At 41.6% G+C, this 22,298-nt stretch overlaps 1 protein-coding gene across 2 annotated transcripts in view; it reads left to right on the top strand.

Moving 5' to 3' along the window:
• The window catches only part of c3h6orf89 (chromosome 3 C6orf89 homolog), a 44,464-nt gene extending 32,345 nt beyond the window's left edge, over positions 1 to 12,119 (top strand). The window contains exons 5-8 of one of the 2 annotated variants that reach the window (XM_034164706.1): positions 96 to 244; positions 2,293 to 2,428; positions 2,632 to 2,755; positions 11,347 to 12,119. In XM_034164706.1, coding sequence (XP_034020597.1) covers positions 96 to 244; positions 2,293 to 2,428; positions 2,632 to 2,755; positions 11,347 to 11,429 — 492 coding nt within the window. In that variant the 3' untranslated portion in view covers positions 11,430 to 12,119. Of the gene's footprint in view, positions 1 to 95; positions 245 to 2,292; positions 2,429 to 2,631; positions 2,928 to 11,346 lie in introns of those variants that run through there. The other variant, XM_034164699.1, reaches the window with a different exon arrangement.
• The last annotated feature ends 10,179 nt before the right edge of the window (positions 12,120 to 22,298 follow it).

The raw sequence follows: 22,298 nt of genomic DNA, 5'->3' as shown, positions 1-22,298 counted from the left end.
AAAACATTTTTTTTCAAGTGGCGCAAACAGGCTTCCATACTGATATATATAATATATATATTTTTTGTTTGTTTTGGTGTTGGTGGTGTTTGCAGGGTGGTGACTCTCTGAGCATACAGCGCCAGCAGCTGGAGGAGCTCTACTTAGGACATTCAGCGTCCATGTCCATCCTGCTGGAGCACGACAGTCCATTGAATCATGAGCTCGGCCTCCCCAAAGGACCCGCCAACTTCTCTCTGCTCTGGTACTGACCCGTCCGACTCCTTTTTTAAAGGCCCGGTCACACGGCGATCGCTGAACGAAGGAAAAAAGATAGATAGATGGATAGAAAGATAAATACTTTATTGATCCCAAAGGAAATTGTGCATTGTCCCTGCTCCAAGGATAAATAGAATTAAAAGATACAATAAAATGGAAGGAACAAAGCCCACCACAAAATAAATAAATAATAACTAAAAACTAGCTGCTAAAGCACATTCTCCCTCCTGCTCCTCCCAGCAGAGGCCTCGTTAAACAGCCTGATGGCACGCGGAACAAATGAGTTCCTCAGTCTCTCTGTAGAACATCTCAATGAGAGGGAGCCACAGCTGTCCTGTCATTAGGAGGGTGCCAACTAGAGCACAATAGGTTCTAATTAGAGCTATTGTTTAGTCACTAGCCTTAGCAGTCAGCCTCTCGGTAGGAGGGGTCTGGTTAGGTTTAAAACTCCAGCTTTTGTGACTTCGGTTCATTCTTCTCGACAAGAGTGAAGACAGAAGTCAGACCACCAGAGCAAGAATTTTAGCTGAGGAAGCTTCTGCGATTTGAAGTGAAATGTCCTCGTGTCAAGCAACCCAGTCCAGTCAAAGATTCAAGCTTTTTCTACTATCTCAATGAGAGAAATCTCGAGCTTACTGAGCTTCTCTGGATGGAGAAGACAGAGTTCAGAGGTGACTCTCATTAGACAGGATGGCATGGGTCTTTGTGAGTGTTCTCTGCTCCACCACTGTCTCCACAGAGTCCAAGCCCAGACCCACTACAGAACTGGCCCTCTTAATGAGCCACAAAGTCACAAATCATCGAGACAAAGTGGACGAATGAGTCGGCACTTCTCCCATCACCGAAAAGCCTGCGAGTCCAGAGCACATAAAAGAACAAAAGAAAACTGAAATTAATAAAATTGCTGTCTGTGGCTGGAACATTCCAGCCACAGACAAAACTAGAACGTGCGCACAACCGTCTGTGGCGCACAGCCGTTTGTGTGTGTGTGTGTGTGCGCACAGCCAGCATGTGAACGTGCGTAAATAGTTAAAGTAGCTGATCAAACATTCTTGCCGCTGTTGTTTCTGTTTGAAAACGTTGCTTTTTGTCCCTCACGTGGACGAGTCACGTTCAGCTCGTCGGATCTTTAGTTACTGATCCGTTCAGATATCGTCGACATTTGTGCACGGTGTCGGACTTGGGAGGTTGGATGAAGTTGGACGACAGTCAAACAGAATGCTGATGGTACGGGAACTACGCAAATGATGAGGAACCATCACGACAGAAAACAAAATGGAATATGGATGAATTGAGGTTGTCATCGGGTTTCATTCACATTTTTCAACAGTTTGAAAATTCTGATGAAACACCAGCTACAGGAACGAAGCTGGATGAAGGTTAAACGAGGTTTCCAAAAGTCAGCGTCAGTCCAGAATTCTTGTTTCATTTTGGATTCGGTGTCCTTTTTGTTTTTGGTTAAACCTTAAGCTGACCTGCCATAAGGACACCGGGAAGATGGGTGCCATGTCCTTGTCTTCAGAGTGGAGTTTGAGCCTGTCCCTAACTTTTACAAACCTGAGAATGGGAGCTTTTCTGAGGTCTCAGAGGTTACAAATGGGCTGTTTCAGGCGTTTATAACAGGAGAGTTTCTGTCTGAAACTGGTTCAGTGAGTCTGAAACTGGTTCAGTAAATGGAAATGGTAAATGGATTGCATTTATATCGCGCTTTTCCATCTGCATCAGAAGCTCTAAGTGCTTTACAATTATGCTTCACATTCACCTCGATGTCAGGGTGCTGCCATACAAGGTGCTCACTACACACCAGGAGCAGCAACTAGGGGATTAAAGGCCTTGCCCAAGGGCCCTTAGTGATTTTCCAGTCAGGCAGGGATTTGAACCCATGATCTTCTGGACTCAAGCCCAACACCTTAACCACTAGACCACCACTCCCCCTTCAGTGAGTCTGAAACTGGTTCAGAGCTGCTCCATGAATATTCAGACTTCAGTAAAAATCTCCAGGGTCTCGTTCTAATGAGTGTCTGGTGTTTGCAGGAGGTTCAGTTCTGGAACCAGGGAAAAGGTACTGAGGTGGCTTTTCCCAAAGGCGGAGCTCTGCCCCCTGCTGGACAGTGCTGGGACAGTCCTGCAGCGCTGCCTGGTCACACACAGCACCACTTCACACAGCAAGGTGAGCAGCAGCCGTTCACACCTCACTCACCTGTTTGTGGGATCGAACCGTTGTCCCTTTCCTTACTCATCAGACTGCAGATTTCCCAAAAACCCACGTTGTAATAAAAGAAGGTGTTTGTGTGACACATCTTGCAGTTGTCGTTTTTGATTTGCTGGCCAACAAACTGGTTTTGAGATTTTGGGGTTTGATCTTTGTTTCAGGGTGTAGTGGTTCTGGGTTGGCTGGTGGTGGGAGAGGGGCTGCCCACGGTTCGGGTTGTGCCAGTTCAGCACTGTCAGAAACACTGCAGCTCCTTCAACCTGTGGCTCACCCCGGGAGACATGGGTAAGACTAATAGACACACCGCATTCACCGGACAAACCAGAGAGTCGACCTTCAGAACGAAACCAGCCAGAACCCGCACTGTGTCCAAGGCTCAGAGAGAACACAAAACGGCAGTAAACCCCCCAGAACACCGCAACAGTTAACCAAGAAGAAAATTATATTTTTAGAGGAGAAAAAAAATCATGCCGTGTGATTAAAAACTAAAAGTAGACATGTTTTTGTCTTGGAAATGAAACAGTGTTAAGGACGTATATTTCTTTTAGATGCACTGTAGCTCCGCCTACTTCTCTGCTTCTGCATTGAGAGCTGCTGTGACGTCATTTCAACAAACGTATCCTACCAGGAGGTCATTCTACACCAACTCAACAGGAAGTCAAAAAGAAAAACAGTCAAACCAAAAACAGAATTCAGAGATGTTCATGAAGTATGTTTGTGTTTAACCCTCTGGGGTTGATGGACGTGCCCACGTGTCCAAATCCATTTTTTGTCATGTTTCTATTAATAGATCAGCAACAGAACATCACAGAGGCTTCATTCCTCCACTTTCTGGAACTACAAATGGTCGGCTTTAAATCAGTCCCGCCCACTGGTCTGTATGTCCCTCACAGGCAATCCTAGAAGCTGGAGAATGTCACATGGGTTCATCTGCTCCTCCTCTTGTGCTTTCAGCAGACTGATGGTTCTCAGTCTGTGTCAGATGCTGCAGGAGGTTCCTCATTTTTACTGAAAATGTAATTTCAACAAAAAAGTACCAGAAAACACAAATTTTTATTCACTCTTTTACAAAAGGAACTGGACATGGAAAAACAGGAATTACTATTTTCCCCCCAAGTGGATGGATTGCAAGCAGTCACAGTGGATCAGTGGTTAGCACTGTTGCTTCACAGCGAGAAGGTCATGGGATCGATTCCCACATGTGGTCTTTCTGTGTGGAGTTTGCATGTTCTCCCCATGTTTGTGTGGGTTCCCTCCGGGTGCTCCGGCTTCCTCCCACATCCAAAGACGTGGGTTCGGTGGACTGGAATCTTTAAACTGTCCATAGGTGTGAATGTGTTTGTCCGTCTGTATGTGACAGACTGGTGTCCTGTCCAGGGTGAACCCGCCGCACGCCCTGTGACTGCTGGGATAGGCTCCACCCCCCACGACCCGTAATTGGAGTAAGCGGTTATAGAAAATGGATGGATGGACTGATTGCACAGAGCAGCTTTAATGTGTAGGTGACACCAAAAAATGTGCACAAATAATCACTAAAAATGATGAAATGTTGATATTTTAAAAAATACTGAACAATAAAAGTCGATGATAAGTGCAGAGGTGAAGGATAAACTACAGCTGTCTGAAGCCTGCACTCGATTTCAGCCCTCAGCCACGGCCATATTGTTGCTACATCGTCACCAGAACAGGACCTACTGATTCAGTCCCAGATCAATTATAAACACGGCGGAGGTCGAACTGTTTTCAGATGATTTTTGTTTTTGTTTTTTTAGTGTGGAGCTTTTCTTTTTTAACGTTCAGTCTGAAGGTGTGTCTGAATAAGTTCTTGAGGACACAGACTGATGGGTTTGAGCCTTATTTAGACCACAATGATGGAGAAGAAGCCTTGGAGGAAAACCTTCAGTGTGACAACAGTGATGATATCGGCAGAGTTCAGAACACAGAATGATGATTATAACATAAATAAATAATGAAGGTGATTTCAGCATGCAGGAGGAGATCATAACTGTTTTTTTTTTTGCCAGCTCTTTGATTGTAATCAAGTGATTAAAAAAATAGTTTTACTGTCTGTGACATCAAAAAATAGTGATGAATTGTGGAATTTTTATTTGTTTTTTTTTTTTTCCCTTTTTTCAAAACAGGTACATACATTTCAAATCTGAAAAATGTCACGAGGGACTGAAAATATCAGCTTTTTTAAAGATAAATCTTGTTTCCTTCTTGAATACAGTTAGTGTACTGTACGTTAGTAGTGTAACATGTTATGATTAAATATTAAAACCATTCACATAAAGAGTAAATAATATAGTCTTACCTGTTCGTTTCAGTGACATCTCTCCACTCGGTGGAAACGGGGCTGTCAGTAGCCTGTAAAAATCCATAAATTAATGGGACTATTAAGATAATGGTTCTCGTGCTGATGCCACTTTATCCTTCTTCTCTGATGTCGGAACTCACCAGGAATTTCCTGAGTTTTAGTGGCGCTCAGTTCAAATCCATATATTTGTCTCTAAAGTAACTGCACACCAGGAAAGGATAAATTTCAAACTGTTGTTTAATTTTAGTCTTAAATACTCCAAAAAACATTACATATCATGTCACCTACACTTTAAAGTGAAATGTCAGTGAACCATGGACTTATTCCTCTTTTGGACTTATTTTCCTGCCAGATGATCTGGAAGAAGTTTTCATTTTGTATTTTCTTGTGAAATGTACCAACAGCCCAAATGGGCGTAACGTGAACGTCTGTTGGTCCACGGAACAAAAGACGTTTTTTAGTGTTCTGTCTCTCAATCAATCAATCAATTTTTTTTTTTTATATAGCGCCAAATCACAACAAACAGTTGCCCCAAGGCGCCTTATACTGCAAGGCAAGGCCATACAATAATTATGTAAAATCCCAACGGTCAAAACGACCCCCTGTGAGCAAGCACTTGGCTACAGTGGGAAGGAAAAACTCCCTTTTAACAGGAAGAAACCTCCAGCAGAACCAGGCTCAGGGAGGGGCAGTCTTCTGCTGGGACTGGTTGGGGCTGAGGGAGAGAACCAGGAAAAAGACATGCTGTGGAGGGGAGCAGAGATCGATCACTAATGATTAAATGCAGAGTGGTGCATACAGAGCAAAAGAGAAAGAAACAGTGCATCGTGGGAACCCCCCAGCAGTCTAAGTCTATAGCAGCATAACTAAGGGATGGTTCAGGATCACCTGATCCAGCCCTAACTATAAGCTTTAGCAAAAAGGAAAGTTTTAAGCCTAATCTTAAAAGTAGAGAGGGTGTCTGTCTCCCTGATCTGAATTGGGAGCTGGTTCCACAGGAGAGGAGCCTGAAAGCTGAAGGCTCTGCCTCCCATTCTACTCTTACAAACCCTAGAAACTACAAGTAAGCCTGCAGTCTGAGAGCGAAGCGCTCTATTGGGGTGATATGGTACTACGGGGTCCCTAAGATAAGATGGGACCTGATTATTCAAAACCTTATAAGTAAGAAGAAGAATTTTAAATTCTATTCTAGAGTTAACAGGAAGCCAATGAAGAGAGGCCAATATGGGTGAGATATACTCTCTCCTTCTAGTCCCCGTCAGTACTCTAGCTGCAGCATTTTGAATTAATTGAAGGCTTTTTAGGAAACTTTTAGGACAACCTGATAATAATGAATTACAATAGTCCAGCCTAGAGGAAATAAATGCATGAATTAGTTTTTCAGCATCACTCTGAGACAAGACCTTTCTAATTTTAGAGATATTGCGTAAATGCAAAAAAGCAGTCCTACATATTTGTTTAATATGCGCTTTGAATGACATATCCTGATCAAAAATGACTCCAAGATTTCTCACAGTATTACTAGAGGTCAGGGTAATGCCATCCAGAGTAAGGATCTGATTAGACACCATGTTTCTAAGATTTGTGGGGCCAAGTACAATAACTTCAGTTTTATCTGAGTTTAAAAGCAGGAAATTAGAGGTCATCCATGTCTTTATGTCTGTAAGACAATCCTGCAGTTTAGCTAATTGGTGTGTGTCCTCTGGCTTCATGGATAGATAAAGCTGGGTATCATCTGCGTAACAATGAACATTTAAACAATACCGTCTAATAATACTGCCTAAGGGAAGCATGTATAAAGTGAATAAAATTGGTCCTAGCACAGAACCTTGTGGAACTCCATAATTAACTTTAGTCTGTGAAGAAGATTCCCCATTTACATGAACAAATTGTAATCTATTAGACAAATATGATTCAAACCACCGCAGCGCAGTGCCTTTAATACCTATGGCATGCTCTAATCTCTGTAATAAAATTTTATGGTCAACAGTATCAAAAGCAGCCCTGAGGTCTAACAGAACAAGCACAGAGATGAGTCCACTGTCCGAGGCCATAAGAAGATCATTTGTAACCTTCACTAATGCTGTTTCTGTACTATGATGAATTCTAAAACCTGACTGAAACTCTTCAAATAGACCATTCCTCTGCAGATGATCAATTAGCTGTTTTACAACTACCCTTTCAAGAATTTTTGAGAGAAAAGGAAGGTTGGAGATTGGCCTATAATTAGCTAAGATAGTTGGGTCAAGTGATGGCTTTTTAAGTAATGGTTTAATTACTGCCACCTTAAAAGCCTGTGGTACATAGCCAACTAACAAAGATAGATTGATCATATTTAAGATCGAAGCATTAATTAATGGTAGGGCTTCCTTGAGCAGCCTGGTAGGAATGGGGTCTAATAAACATGTTGATGGTTTGGATGAAGTAACTAATGAAAATAACTCAGACAGAACAATCGGAGAGAAAGAGTCTAACCAAATACAGGCATCACTGAAAGCAGCCAAAGATAACGATACGTCTTTGGGATGGTTATGAGTAATTTTTTCTCTAATAGTTAAAATTTTGTTAGTCATGAAGTCATTACTAGTTAAAGTTAATGGAATACTCAGCTCAATAGAGCTCTGACTCTTTGTCAGCCTGGCTACAGTGCTGAAAAGAAACCTGGGGTTGTTCTTATTTTCTTCAATTAGTGATGAGTAGAAAGATGTCCTAGCTTTATGGAGGGCTTTTTTATAGAGCAACAGACTCTTTTTCCAGGCTAAGTGAAGATCATCTAAATTAGTGAGACACCATTTCCTCTCCAACTTACGGGTTATCTGCTTTAAGCTACGAGTTTGTGAGTTATACCACGGAGTCAGGCACTTCTGATTTAAAGCTCTCTTTTTCAGAGGAGCTACAGCATCCAAAGTTGTCTTCAATGAGGATGTAAAACTATTGACGAGATACTCTATCTCACTTACAGAGTTTAGGTAGCTACTCTGCTCTGTGTTGGTATATGACATTAGAGAACATAAAGAAGGAATCATATCCTTAAACCTAGTTACAGCGCTTTCTGAAAGACTTCTAGTGTAATGAAACTTATTCCCCACTACTGTGAGCATATCTCACCCATATTGGCCTCTCTTCATTGGCTTCCTGTTAATTCTAGAATAGAATTTAAAATTCTTCTTCTTACTTATAAGGTTTTGAATAATCAGGTCCCATCTTATCTTAGGGACCTCGTAGTACCATATCATCCCAATAGAGCGCTTCGCTCTCAGACTGCAGGCTTACTTGTAGTTCCTAGGGTTTGTAAGAGTAGAATGGGAGGCAGAGCCTTCAGCTTTCAGGCTCCTCTCCTGTGGAACCAGCTCCCAATTCAGATCAGGGAGACAGACACCCTCTCTACTTTTAAGATTAGGCTTAAAACTTTCCTTTTTGCTAAAGCTTATAGTTAGGGCTGGATCAGGTGACCCTGAACCATCCCTTAGTTATGCTGCTATAGACGTAGACTGCTGGGGGGTTCCCATGATGCACTGTTTCTTTCTCTTTTTGCTCTGTATGCACCACTCTGCATTTAATCATTAGTGATCGATCTCTGCTCCCCTCCACAGCATGTCTTTTTCCTGGTTCTCTCCCTCAGCCCCAACCAGTCCCAGCAGAAGACTGCCCCTCCCTGAGCCTGGTTCTGCTGGAGGTTTCTTCCTGTTAAAAGGGAGTTTTTCCTTCCCACTGTAGCCAAGTGCTTGCTCACAGGGGGTCGTTTTGACCGTTGGGGTTTTACATCATTATTGTATGGCCTTGCCTTACAATATAAAGCGCCTTGGGGCAACTGTTTGTTGTGATTTGGCGCTATATAAAAAAAAAATTGATTGATTGATTGACTGCTGGGTAGTCCACCAGAGTAAATGTAAATGTTATTAAGAAATGATCAGACAGAAGGGAGTTTTCAGGGAATACTGTTAAGTCTTCTATTTCCATACCATAAGTCAGAACAAGATCTAAGATATGATTAAAGTGGTGGGTGGACTCATTTACTTTTTGAGCAAAGCCAATAGAGTCTAATAATAGATTAAATGCAGTGTTGAGGCTGTCATTCTCAGCATCTGTGTGGATGTTAAAATCGCCCACTATAATTATCTTATCTGAGCTAAGCACTAAGTCAGACAAAAGGTCTGAAAATTCACAGAGAAACTCACAGTAACGACCAGGTGGACGATAGATAATAACAAATAAAACTGGTTTTTGGGACTTCCAATTTGGATGGACAAGACTAAGAGTCAAGCTTTCAAATGAATTAAAGCTCTGTCTGGGTTTTTGATTAATTAATAAGATGGAATGGAAGATTGCTGCTAATCCTCCGCCTCGGCCCGTGCTACGAGCATTCTGGCAGTTAGTGTGACTCGGGGGTGTTGACTCATTTAAACTAACATACTCATCCTGCTGTAACCAGGTTTCTGTAAGGCAGAATAAATCAATATGTTGATCAATTATTATATCATTTACCAACAGGGACTTAGAAGAGAGAGACCTAATGTTTAATAGACCACATTTAACTGTTTTAGTCTGTGGTGCAGTTGAAGGTGCTATATTATTTTTTCTTTTTGAATTTTTATGCTTAAATAGATTTTTGCTGGTTATTGGTAGTCTGGGAGCAGGCACCGTCTCTACGGGGATGGGGTAATGAGGGGATGGCAGGGGGAGAGAAGCTGCAGAGAGGTGTGTAAGACTACAACTCTGCTTCCTGGTCTCAACCCTGGGTAGTCACGGTTTGGAGGATTGGCCAGATTTCTAGAAATGAGAGCTGCTCCATCCAAAGTGGGATGGATGCCGTCTCTCCTAACAAGACCAGGTTTTCCCCAGAAGCTATCTATGAAGCCCACCTCATTTTTTGGACACCACTCAGACAGCCAGCAATTCAAGGAGAACATGCGGCTAAACATGTCACTCCCAGTCCGACTGGGGAGGGGCCCAGAGAAAACTAGAGTCCGACATTGTTTTTGCAAAGTTACACACCGATTCAATGTTAATTTTAGTGACCCCCGATTGGCGTAACCGGGTGTCATTACTGCCGACGCTTAGCCTTAGCCAGCAGTTTCAAATTTCCTTCAATGTCGCCTGCTCTGGCCCCCGGAAGACAATTGACTATGGTTCCTGGTATCGCCAACTTCACATTTCTCAAAACAGAGTCGCCAATAACCAGAGTTTGATCCTCGGCGGGTGTGTCGCCGAGTGGGGAAAAATGGTTAGAAATGTGAACGGGTTGGCGGTGAACACTGGGCTTCTGTTTAGAACTACGCTTCCTCCTCACAGTCACCCAGTCGGCCTGCTTTCCCGGCTGCTCGGGATCTGCCAGAGGGGAACTAACTGCGGCTAAGCTACCTTGGTCCGCACCGACTACAGGGGCCTGGCTAACTGTAGAATTTTCCACGGTGCGGAGCCGAGTCTCCAATTCGCCCAGCCTGGCCTCCAAAGCTACGAATAAGCTACACTTATTACAAGTACCATTACTGCTAAAGGAGGCCGAGGAATAACTAAACATTTCACACCCAGAGCAGAAAAGTGCGGGAGAGACAGGAGAAGCCGCCATGCTAAACCGGCTAAGAGCTAGTAGCTGCGCTAAGCTAGCGGATTCCTAAAAACACGCAAAGTGAATAATGTGTAAATAATTTAGAGGTGATTCAGCAGAAGGAGTGCTTTAGTTAAGGCACGTGAAGATTACACTGTGAAACAAATCGTAATCTAGATAACTAGATCAATCTAACTGCGCAGATTAAACAGCTAACAGATACAGAAAAACACCGCTGTGCTCCGGAACAGGAAGTGATACAATACCGCAGTGAGAGCCAACCACCAGTAGAGGCAAGCAAGAGCAAGAGTCTCTGTGTTTAATAAAGCGACTCTCCGTTAGTCTGTTACAAAATAATAAAAAATTCATCAGCATTGTTTATTTATGGTATAAAAGTGAACATCACTGATGGAGATGAATTTGTGTGTTTTTTTTTTGTTTGTTTTTTTGGGCAAACTGGCGGCTGCACAAAAAAGTAGTCAGTGGACTGAATGAATGAAGTTTGATATGTAGATTGCAGCCTTTATTTAGTGTTATTTAATCAAAACCTTTTTGCTGACACGTTGACTGACGGCATTTTCACTCAGTGTTGTGAAAATACATATTTTTCATTTGGGACATTTATTTTTTACTTTGTCTTAGTATGTTGTGCTGGTTTTGTGAGTCAGTGACTTCAGTCAACCTGTTTCTCACACCAGAACATTTCATCCATGTGAATAAAGTTGTATTTTAATAGAGATTTGAAGAATTTTCTAAAAACCCATTTCATGTTCTCTACTTCATTATTTCTGTCGTGTTCTAGAGGAACATGTGCGACGTCTCCTGAAAGTGTCTGTCCTGAGATTGTTCTGAACATTTTGATATGCAACATGTGAGCATTATGCTAAAGTAGCTTTTAAAGGGGGGAATCAGGTAATCAGCGTAGCTGCTTTAAGCAAATGGTAAACTGGGCGGAGCTGCAAAGGATGTGGACGATGTGAAACAGCTGATGCTTGTCTTTTTGGTCCACAGTCTACGCAGATCCTCGGTACTGGCAGGTGGAACTGTTCCCCAGCAGAGGACAGAACATCGTATGTGACGGATCTGCATTCTGAGACCACCCACTTGGGCGGAGCTTATTGGGGGGGGGGGCAAATGCTCCAGTCTTCAGTCCAACGATGCCTTAAATTTAATCTGAATCTGATGTGATCCGGTCGTAGACACGTGACCACACAACCAGGACGGTAAAGATTGGAGGGTTGACGACTGCAGCAAATGTGATCATCCAGCCCCAGTGGACAGTCGTGGTACTGCAGGAAATGATCTTTTCTCTCTTCTGTCTGTTCAACAGACCAAACGGCGTTCAGACTGTAACATCGTTACGGTGAGAATAAAGTCATCTGAAACGCATGAGTTCTTCTAGAGAACAATAAAAGATTGTATATTTACCAAAACTGAGAATAAAATGTTGAAAACAATCTGATTAAATTTACAAAATACTTTGTCGCATAACAAAAAGCTAAAGAATGTGACAGAATTATTATATCTGTGTGAAATACTGAATTTTATTTAATGAATTTTTGTGTAAAATTGCAGATTTGACAGTTTTTTTAATGTTTTCCATAAACACTTAATGTAACATTCCATAGTTATTAAACCTCATGAATGATTCTCTCACATTCGTTAAACCTCTTGAGTCTGATGTAAGTTCTGTAACATACTATGCCAGTATCCTAGCCATACGAAAGGGAAAATAAGTGCGTCTTACAGTAGTGTTCAGAATAATAGTAGTGCTATGTGACTAAAAAGATGAATCCAGGTTTTGAGTATATTTCTTATTGTTACATGGGAAACAAGGTACCAGTAGATTCAGTAGATTCTCAAAAATCCAACAAGACCAAGCATTCATGATATGCACACTCTTAAGGCTATGAAATTGGGCTATTAGTAAAAAAAAGTAGAAAAGGGGGTGATCACAATAATAGTAGCATCTGCTGTTGACGCTACAAACCCAAAACTATTATGTTCAAACTGCATTTTTTATCAATCCTGTAAATCACTAAACTAGTATTTAGTTGTATAACCACAGTTTTTCATGATTTCTTCACATCTGCGAGGCATTAATTTTGTTGGTTTGGAACCAAGATTTTGCTGGTTTACTAGTGTGCTTGGGGTCATTGTCTTGTTGAAACACCCATTTCAAGGGCATGTCCTCTTCAGCATAAGGCAACATGACCTCTTCAAGTATTGTGACATATCCAAACTGATCCATGATACCTGGTATGCGATATATAGGCCCAACACCATAGTAGGAGAAACATGCCCATATCATGATGCTTGCACCACCATGCTTCACTGTCTTCACTGTGAACTGTGGCTTGAATTCAGAGTTTGGGGGTCGCCTCACAAACTGTCTGCGGCCCTTGGACCCAAAAAGAACAATTTTACTCTCATCAGTCCACAAATATTCCTCCATTTCTCTTTAGGCCAGTTGATGTGTTCTTTGGCAAATTGTAACCTCTTCTGCACATGTCTTTTATTTAACAGAGGGACTTTGCGGGGGATTCTTGCAAATAAATTAGCTTCACACAGGCGTTTTCTAACTGTCACAGCACTTACAGGTAACTCCAGACTGTCTTTGATCATCCTGGAGCTGATCAATGGGTGAGCCTTTGCCATTCTGGTTATTCTTCTATTCATTTTGATGGTTGTTTTCCATTTTGTTACACGCGTCTGTTTTTTTTTTGTCCACTTTAAAGCATTGGAGATCATTGTAGATGAACAGCCTATAATTTTTTTCACCTGGGTATAAGTTTTCCCCTCTACAAACAACTTTTTAATCAAACTACGCTGTTCTTCTGAACAATGTCTTGAACGTCCCATTTTCCTCAGGCTTTTAAAGAGAAAAGCATGTTCAACAGGTGCTGGCTTCATCCTTAAATAGGGGACACCTGATTCACACCTGTTTGTTCCACAAAATTGACGAACTTACTGACTGAATGCCACACTACTATTATTGTGAACACCCCCTTTTCTACTTTTTTTTTTTTACTAATAGCCCAATTTCATAACCTTAAGAGTGTGCATATCATGAATGCTTGGTCTTGTTGGATTTGTGAGAATCTACTGAATCTACTGGTACCTTGTTTCCCATGTAACAATAAGAAATATACTCAAAACCTGGATTAATCTTTTTAGTCACATAGCACTACTATTATTCTGGACACTTCTGTAAGTCTGGACTTGAAAGTCTCCACAGAATCTGACTGTTTTATTGATGCAGGGAGATCATTCCACAGAACAGGGGCACAATAAGAGAAAGCTCTGTGACCCACAGACTTCTTATTCACCTTAGGGACACAAAGTAGTCCTGCACCTTGAGAACTCAGAGCCCGGGCCGGTACGTAAGGTTTAATTAGGTCAGCTAGGTAGGGAGGTGCCAGTCCGTGAACAATTTTATAGACTAGTAGCAGAACCTTAAAATCTGATCTCTGTCAAAGTCTGGCTGCAACATTTTGAACCAGTTGGAGAGCTCTAATGCTAGAGACTGCAGTAAACCAGAAAATAGAACATTGCAGTAGTCCAATCTAGAAGAGATAAATGCATGAATCAGTGTCTCAGCATCATCTAATGTGGAGGTCAAAGGACAATGTAGGATCAAAAATTACCCCAAGGTTCCTCACACATTTACGGGGGGAAATACATATTTGCCCTATTTGAGGTTTCAAATCCCACAAAATCTCAAGAGAGTTCGCCGTTCTACGTATGAGATCTCATTAACATTGAGAACTGCATTGAGACACTCTGATCAGGCTATTTCAATGTATTTTAATTTATATAGCACCAAATCACAACAAGGTTGCCTCAAGGTGCTTCACACAAGTAAGGTCTAACCTTACTAACCCTCAGAGCAACAGTGGTAAGGAAAAGTCCCTCTGATCAGGCTGCAGTTTAACCACTGCACACGGACAACAGCTTGAACATCACAACATAAAACTCTCTGCATACTGTGCCTTAAACTCGTGAATATATTCTCTGGGTTTAGAGATGTTATTGTGGTTGTTTTATGTAAACATGCGAGAAGCTCAGGTTTTTTGTCCGTTATTTTCAATGGGAATTCTGGGGGAAAGTGAAGTTTGCTCTTTAACATCCTGGTTATTGTCCTTGTTTTTTCAGAGTAATGCATATAGTCGTCATGTGATTTCTCCGTGTTGTTTAAACTGCATGCGACTCTCTGGCGTGCAAGGGATTATGGGATATCTCAATAGGACGAATATTCCCATTCTGATCTGTGACAGTCACTAATGACATACAGAATGAACAAAATCACACACAAACCTACTGTCCAATACAAATATTCACATGTAGTTAGTCTCAGGGAGAAAAATACCAACAGCAGGCAGAGAGAAAATCTTTCACTGACATGACATCACAGTGTGCCTGTTGTTGTGGTTAAGAGCAAAAGCATCACAGATTTGGTTCCTTGTCAGAACTCCGTCTCTGAGGGGTGATTACCAGGAGTGACCCCGGGTCACTGATTCGTCTCTGCCTTCTGTTGCTCCTCAGGTCATTCTTTCGACAACAGACTTCACTTCTTTCCAATTCCACTCATGGATATTTGGGCAGCAAAAACTGAACCATTTCAACAACTTGAAACTACTCTCACTGCAGTATGACATCATCATGACATCATCAAATGTCAGTGAGCTTTTGGGGAGGTGATGGTCTAGTGGTTAAACGTTGGGCTTGAGACCAGAGCATCCTCGGTTCAAATCCCAGCCTGAACAGAAAATCACTGAGGGCTCTTGGGCAAGGGCTTTAATCCCCTAGTTGCTCCCCGTGTGTAGTGAGCGCCTTGTATGGCAGCACCCTGACATCGGGGTGAATGTGAGGCATAATTGTAAAGCACTTTGAACGTCTGATGCAGATGGAGAAGCACTATATAAATGCAGTCCATTTATCGAACCTGATGTCATTTAACATTGCATTACACATTTTGTGTAAAACATCAGTTCTGTTGATGAATGTTTATTTTCTTTTATGAGTGGAATATTTATCTAATCACATCAATCTGAAAATGCTGGAAGTGTCTTACTGTGGAAAAATGAAAGGATGTTGTCGTCACCCTGCCTCTGTAACATGTTAACTGTGTCATTTAGGATATTATTTTTTCTTCTTGGTTGTGGGACAAAGTGCCAGCGGCCTCACAGCAAGAAGGTTGTGGGTTTGATTCCCGCCCTCTCTGTGTAGATTTTGCATGTTCTCCCCGTGTCTGTGTGTTTTTCTTCCCACAATCAAAAACCTGCTTATTTAGGGTTTGCTCCTTTCTCTGCCACTGAGCAAGGCAGCATCTCTACATCTGGAATTGGTCCCTGGGCACTGGACTGTGGCTGCACACTGCCCCTAGTGGTTAGATTGTGTCTAACTGTAATTAGGAGAGTTAAATGCAGAGTACAAGTTTAGTTGTATGTATATATGTGCAATGACAATAAAGGCTGTATTCTATTCTATTCTGTTCCTCCATCTCAGTCTGAGAAATTCACTCAGAGCAGACAAACACCGAGGGACCTCTAAAAAAAAAAACCCTTAACAAGAAACTTCCATCATAAGGAATTAACGCATTTCCAGACGTCATCTTCCAAAACAAGGGTGTCATGTAGAGAACAGTTTTAATCTGTGATGATGAATCCACGCAACAGCCATAAAGTTTTATCTTTCATTGCTACATTGATTAGCCTCACGTCTTCTTCGTTTTTTATAGAAGTGTTACAGCACCACGTACAGGCCTGGCATATGTACTACAGCATTTTCGATCAATGAACAGATATTTCTTGAACACTTTTTAAAATGACAAAGAAAAAGATTGTATGCGGGAAGTTAAGTTTCAGTGTAGACAAGGCCTTAAAAACAAGGGATGAAATTACATTAAAATAATAAATGAATTATTTTCTTGGGGGTGCTATGACAAACACAAGGGGAGCTATAGCGCCCCCTGCACCACCCATGGTTCCTCACTTTGTCAGTGTGATGTATGACACACGTATCGAGGCTAAGTGTAAGCTGGTCAAATTGATGCCGATGCCTACTGGACCAATACCCATCATTTCAGTCATGTCTGAGTTTAAAAGTAGGAAGTTGCGAGACATCCATCTTTCCACTGACGCAAGGCAATCTTCTAAGGATTTTATCTGTGTGAGATTACCAGCAATTATCAGCATGTATAATTGACTGTCATCAACATAGCGGTGAAAGGTAACCCCAAAATGCTGAAATATGTGCCCAAGGGGTGCTACATAAAGGGAGAAAAGCAGGGGCCCTAAGATGGACCCCTGTGGAACCCCATATTTCATGTCACTAAGGTTAGAGGTAGTGTTACTGTACGAAACAGAACAACTGGTCAAGTATGACATCAGCCATGCAAGGGCACTCCCAGTAATCCCAAAATGATCTAACAGCACCAGAACCGTAGTGGTGTCAAAATCCATTGTAAGCAGAAGATCATTTACCATGTTTGTGAGAGCTGTCTTTGTGGAATGATATATTTTCTAAAAGCAGACTGCAGTGGCTCAAAGAGATTATTCTCAGTAAGATAGTCCACGAGCTGCCGTGACACCATTTTCCAGAATTTTAGAGAAAAATGATAGATTTGATATCGCCCGATAGTTTTTCAATACACTAGGGTCAAGAATAGATTTCTTAAGTAATGGTTTAATCACTGCAAATTTGAAACATTTAGGAACAGATCCAGAAGTTAAAGAAAGATTAATAATTTCCAGCACATTTGGCCCAAGAGTGGGCCACATAGAAAATTCTTTTCTATGTCCATTTTTGTAACCTCCAAATGCCTCATCCTAAAGCTTCACTTACCAAACACCCCCCCACCCCCAACTATGGCCCTCTTAACCCACCACCATTTAAAGAATTATTCTGTATTTGCCTCTCACATGCCTGGAAAGTCCTCACCATCTGTCATTTAGGTCCTTAAGACTTTTTTTCGGTGAATGGTTGTGGGGAGCATTAGCATGGCCAAAAATATTCAGCTTCTGGGGGTGACTCCCCTCACCATTTTTGTTGCCTGGAAGGTCCTCACCATCTCATTTAGGTTCTTCAGACTTATATTTCAGAAAATGGTTCTGGGGAGCATTAGCATGGCTAAAAAAAACTTAATGCAATTTACACACTAAATAGTCACTGACTGACCTTATGTACTGTCAACATGAGCGCTGCCTCTCACGTTAGTATTCCTGGATTTAATGTCAACTCAACATTTAGCATTTCCTGTTTCACTGTCGACTGTGCACTGAATTTTAATGAGATCTCTTCTTTGTCTTTTTTTTATTGAAACAAAGTTTTCAGAGAGAAAGTTCAGAGATTAAACATACTACAGCAAAAACTGAAAAACAGGTTAATCTCCTGTACTGTTGGCCTAGGAAGTGTTCAATGTTTGACATTTCCGGTGTTGTTGACTGAACGGTCCCCCCTGCCTTCACTGTGCATATGTCTGAGCCTGACTCTCTACACCCAAAGCGATGGCAGTGTATCTCAGACCCCATCTGCTTTTGCTCCATCTCCATCACCCTCTGCTTCCTCTCCTTCTCTAGCTACTTCTCTTTCTACTCTCACAGCCTGTCTGGAGGAGATTAAGGCTTGGATACAGCAAAAGTTTCTCCATCTTAACAGTTCAAAAACCGAAGCAATTCAAATTGGCACTGTTCAAATCAAATTCAACAACACAAAATCCTCAGCAGCTTTTTCTGGTCAAAATATCGGTCTTTACACCACAGTCACCAACCTTGGTGTCATTCTGATCCACAACTCACCTTTGAATCCTATATAAATCACATCTGTAAAACCTCATTTTTTCACCTTCGTAATATAGCTAAACGTAGGCCCACACTCTCCCTTTCTGATTCTAAAAAGCTCATCCACGCCTTTGTCTTCTCCAGACTGGACTATTGTAACGCACTTCTCATTGTGATCCTGGCAAGAACATACAAAGACTTCAGTATGTCCAGAACAGTGCTGCCAGGGTCCTGATGAGAGTGCGTAAGCATGAGCACATCACTCCCATCCTCCGTTCACTTCACTGGCTTCCTGCTTCTGCCTGGATCTCATACAAAATTTCACTGCTTACTTTTCAATGTTTATACAGTAACGCCCCCTCATACTTAACAGAACTCCTCACCCCTCACTGTCCTGCACGTTCTCTTCACTCCTCCAACACCCATCATCTTCTTATTCCTAGGATTCGATCCCACACCACAAGAGACCACACCTTCTTCCACGCAGCCCCTGCCTCCTCATCAGAGGGCACCACAGACTGTTGAATCTTTTTAAAAGGGCCTTAAAACGTTTCTTTTTACCCAATGTTTTGACTTTTGAATTTTTGCTTCCCCCTTTGTTCCAGTGATTGTTTTAATAGTTGGCCTACTTTTTGTTTCTGTTTTTAATCAATCTTTCCTTTTAATTGCTGTAGCACTAACTTTATAAACTAAATTACAACCCCAATTCCGATGAAGTTGGGATGTTGTTTATAATGTAAATAAAAACAGAATACGATTTTCAAATCCTCTTCAACCTATATTCAATTCAATACACCACAAAGACAAGATATTTAATGTTCAAACTGATGAACTTTATTGTTTTTGCGCAAATATTTGCTCATTTTGAAATGGATGCCTGCAACACGTTTCAAAAAAGCTGGGACAGGGCAACAAAAGACTGGCAAAGTTGATGGATGCTCAAAGAACACGTTTGGAACATTCCACAGGTGAACAGTTTAATTGGAAACAGGTGAGTGTCATGATTGGGTATAAAAGGAGCATCCCCAAAAGGCTCAGCCATTCACAAGCAAAGATGGGGCGAGGATCACCACTTTGTGAACAACAGAAAAAACAGTCCAGCAGTTTAAGAACAATGTTTCTCAACGTTCAATTGCTGAATGCCCGTGACCTTCGATCCCTCAGGTAGCACTGCATTAAAAACCGACATCATTGTGTAAAGCATCTTACTGCATGGGCTCAGAAACACTTCAGAAAACCATTGTCAGTTAACACAGTTCGTCGCTACATCTACAAGTGCAAGTTAAAACTCTAACATATTAAAGGCACTGCGCTGCGGTGGTTTGAATCATATTTGTCTAATAGATTACAATTTGTTCATGTAAATGGGGAATCTTCTTCACAGACTAAAGTTAATTATGGAGTTCCACAAGGTTCTGTGCTAGGACCAATTTTATTCACTTTATACATGCTTCCCTTAGGCAGTATTATTAGACGGTATTGCTTAAATTTTCATTGTTACGCAGATGATACCCAGCTTTATCTATCCATGAAGCCAGAGGACACACACCAATTAGCTAAACTGCAGGATTGTCTTACAGACATAAAGACATGGATGACCTCTAATTTCCTGCTTTTAAACTCAGATAAAACTGAAGTTATTGTACTTGGCCCCACAAATCTTAGAAACATGGTGTCTAACCAGATCCTTACTCTGGATGGCATTACCCTGACCTCTAGTAATACTGTGAGAAATCTTGGAGTCATTTTTGATCAGGATATGTCATTCAAAGCGCATATTAAACAAATATGTAGGACTGCTTTTTTGCATTTACGCAATATCTCTAAAATTAGAAAGGTCTTGTCTCAGAGTAATGCTGAAAAACTAATTCATGCATTTATTTCCTCTAGGCTGGACTATTGTAATTCATTATTATCAGGTTGTCCTAAAAGGTCCCTAAAAAGCCTTCAGTTAATTCAAAATGCTGCAGCTAGAGTACTAACGGGGACTAGAAGGAGAGAGCATATCTCACCCGTGTTGGCCTCTCTTCATTGGCTTCCTGTTAATTCTAGAATAGAATTTAAAATTCTTCTTCTTACTTATAAGGTTTTGAATAATCAGGTCCCATCTTATCTTAGGGACCTCGTAGTACCATATCACCCCAATAGAGCGCTCCGCTCTCAGACTGCAGGCTTACTTGTAGTTCCTAGGGTTTGTAAGAGTAGAATGGGAGGCAGAGCCTTCAGCTTTCAGGCTCCTCTCCTGTGGAACCAGCTCCCAATTCAGATCAGGGAGACAGACACCCTCTCTACTTTTAAGATTAGGCTTAAAACTTTCCTTTTCGCTAAGGCTTATAGTTAGGGCTGGATCAGGTGACCCTGAACCATCCCTTAGTTATGCTGCTATAGACGTAGACTGCTGGGGGGTTCCCATGATGCACTGTTTCTTTCTCTTTTTGCTCTGTATGCACCACTCTGCATTTAATCATTAGTGATCGATCTCTGCTCCCCTCCACAGCATGTCTTTTTCCTGGTTCTCTCCCTCAGCCCCAACCAGTCCCAGCAGAAGACTGCCCCTCCCTGAGCCTGGTTCTGCTGGAGGTTTCTTCCTGTTAAAAGGGAGTTTTTCCTTCCCACTGTAGCCAAGTGCTTGCTCACAGGGGGTCGTTTTGACCGTTGGGGTTTTACATAATTATTGTATGGCCTTGCCTTACAATATAAAGCGCCTTGGGGCAACTGTTTGTTGTGATTTGGCGCTATATAAAAAAAAAATTGATTGAATTGATTAACATGCAAAGCAAAAGCCAAACATCAACAACATCCAGAAATGCCGCAGCCTTCTCTGGGCCTGAGCTAATTTGAAATGGACAGACACAAAGTGGAAAAGTGTGCTGTGATCTGATGAGTCCACATTTCAAATTGTTTTTGGAAATCATGGACGTTGTGTCCTCTGGACAAAAGAGGAAAAAGACCATCCAGATTGTTACCAGCACAAAGTTCAAAAGCCAGCATCTGTGATGGTATGGGTGTGTGTTAGTGCCCATGACATGGACAACTTACACATCTGTGATGGCACCATCAATGCTGAAAGGTACATCCAGGTTTTAGAGCAACACATGCTGCCATCCAAGCAACGTCTTTTTCAGGGACGTCCCTGCTTATTTCAGCAAGACAATGCCAAGCGACTTTCTGCACGTGTTCCAACAGTGTGGCTTCGTAGTAAAAGAGTGCGGGCACTAGACTGGCCTGCCTGCAGTCCAGACCTGTCGCCCATTGAAAATGTGTGGCGCATTATGAAGCACAAAATATGACAATGGAGACCCCGGACTGTTGAACAACTGAAGTCGTACATCAAGCAAGAATGAGAAAGAATTCCACCTACAAAGCTTCAACAATTAGTGTCCTCAGTTCCCAAATGCTTATTGAGTGTTGTTAGAAGGAAAGGTGATGTAACACAGTGGGAAACATACCACTGTACCAGCTTTTTTGAAACATGTTGCAGGCATCCATTTCAAAATAAACAAATATTTGCACAAAAGCAATAAAGTTTATCAGTTTGAACATTAAATATCTTGTCTTTGTGGTGTATTCAATTGAATATAGGTTAAAGAGGATTTGAAAATCATTGTATTGTTTTTAATTTACATTTTACACAACATCCCAACTTCATTGGAACTGGGGTTGTATAATTATGAAATAATGCTGAATTTATGTGGAAATGATTGTTGTACAAAAGCTTCAGATATCTGTCCCCGAGATAGATGACTGGAGGCAGTTTGAAGCAGAAACGAGGCAATAATCGGTGAATCACCTCTGACGCTCAGAAATGATGCACGCGCAGTGAAGGCAGGGGGCCGTTCAGTCGGTGACACCGGTTTCAGTATTGACTTAAAGTTTGGCATTTCTGGTTTCAGTTACCACTGACTTCCCACGAGAGCTCCTATATTCACGAGACCTCTTCTCTTGTTTTATTTTTTTTTAAATTGAGACTAACAAAAGTTACACAAAAAAAAAAACTGACAGAGGATAAACATGAAATACAGGTTAATATCCTCTGCTGTAGATCCAGGAAGTGTTCAACATTTGACATTTCCTGTTTTCACTGTGGGCTCAAAAGCTTGTGCCGCTTCACTCATATCGATAGCGGACTTGTGAAACGCTCATTAAAACAGCAGAGCAACGATCAGCTTCAGTTTACAGCCT

The sequence above is a fragment of the Thalassophryne amazonica genome, chromosome 3 (genome assembly GCF_902500255.1).
Source record: "Thalassophryne amazonica chromosome 3, fThaAma1.1, whole genome shotgun sequence".
NCBI classification, from domain to species: domain Eukaryota; kingdom Metazoa; phylum Chordata; class Actinopteri; order Batrachoidiformes; family Batrachoididae; genus Thalassophryne; species Thalassophryne amazonica.
The sequence above is the reverse complement of the archived record's forward strand: the minus strand, read 5'-3'. Positions and strand labels throughout refer to the sequence as shown.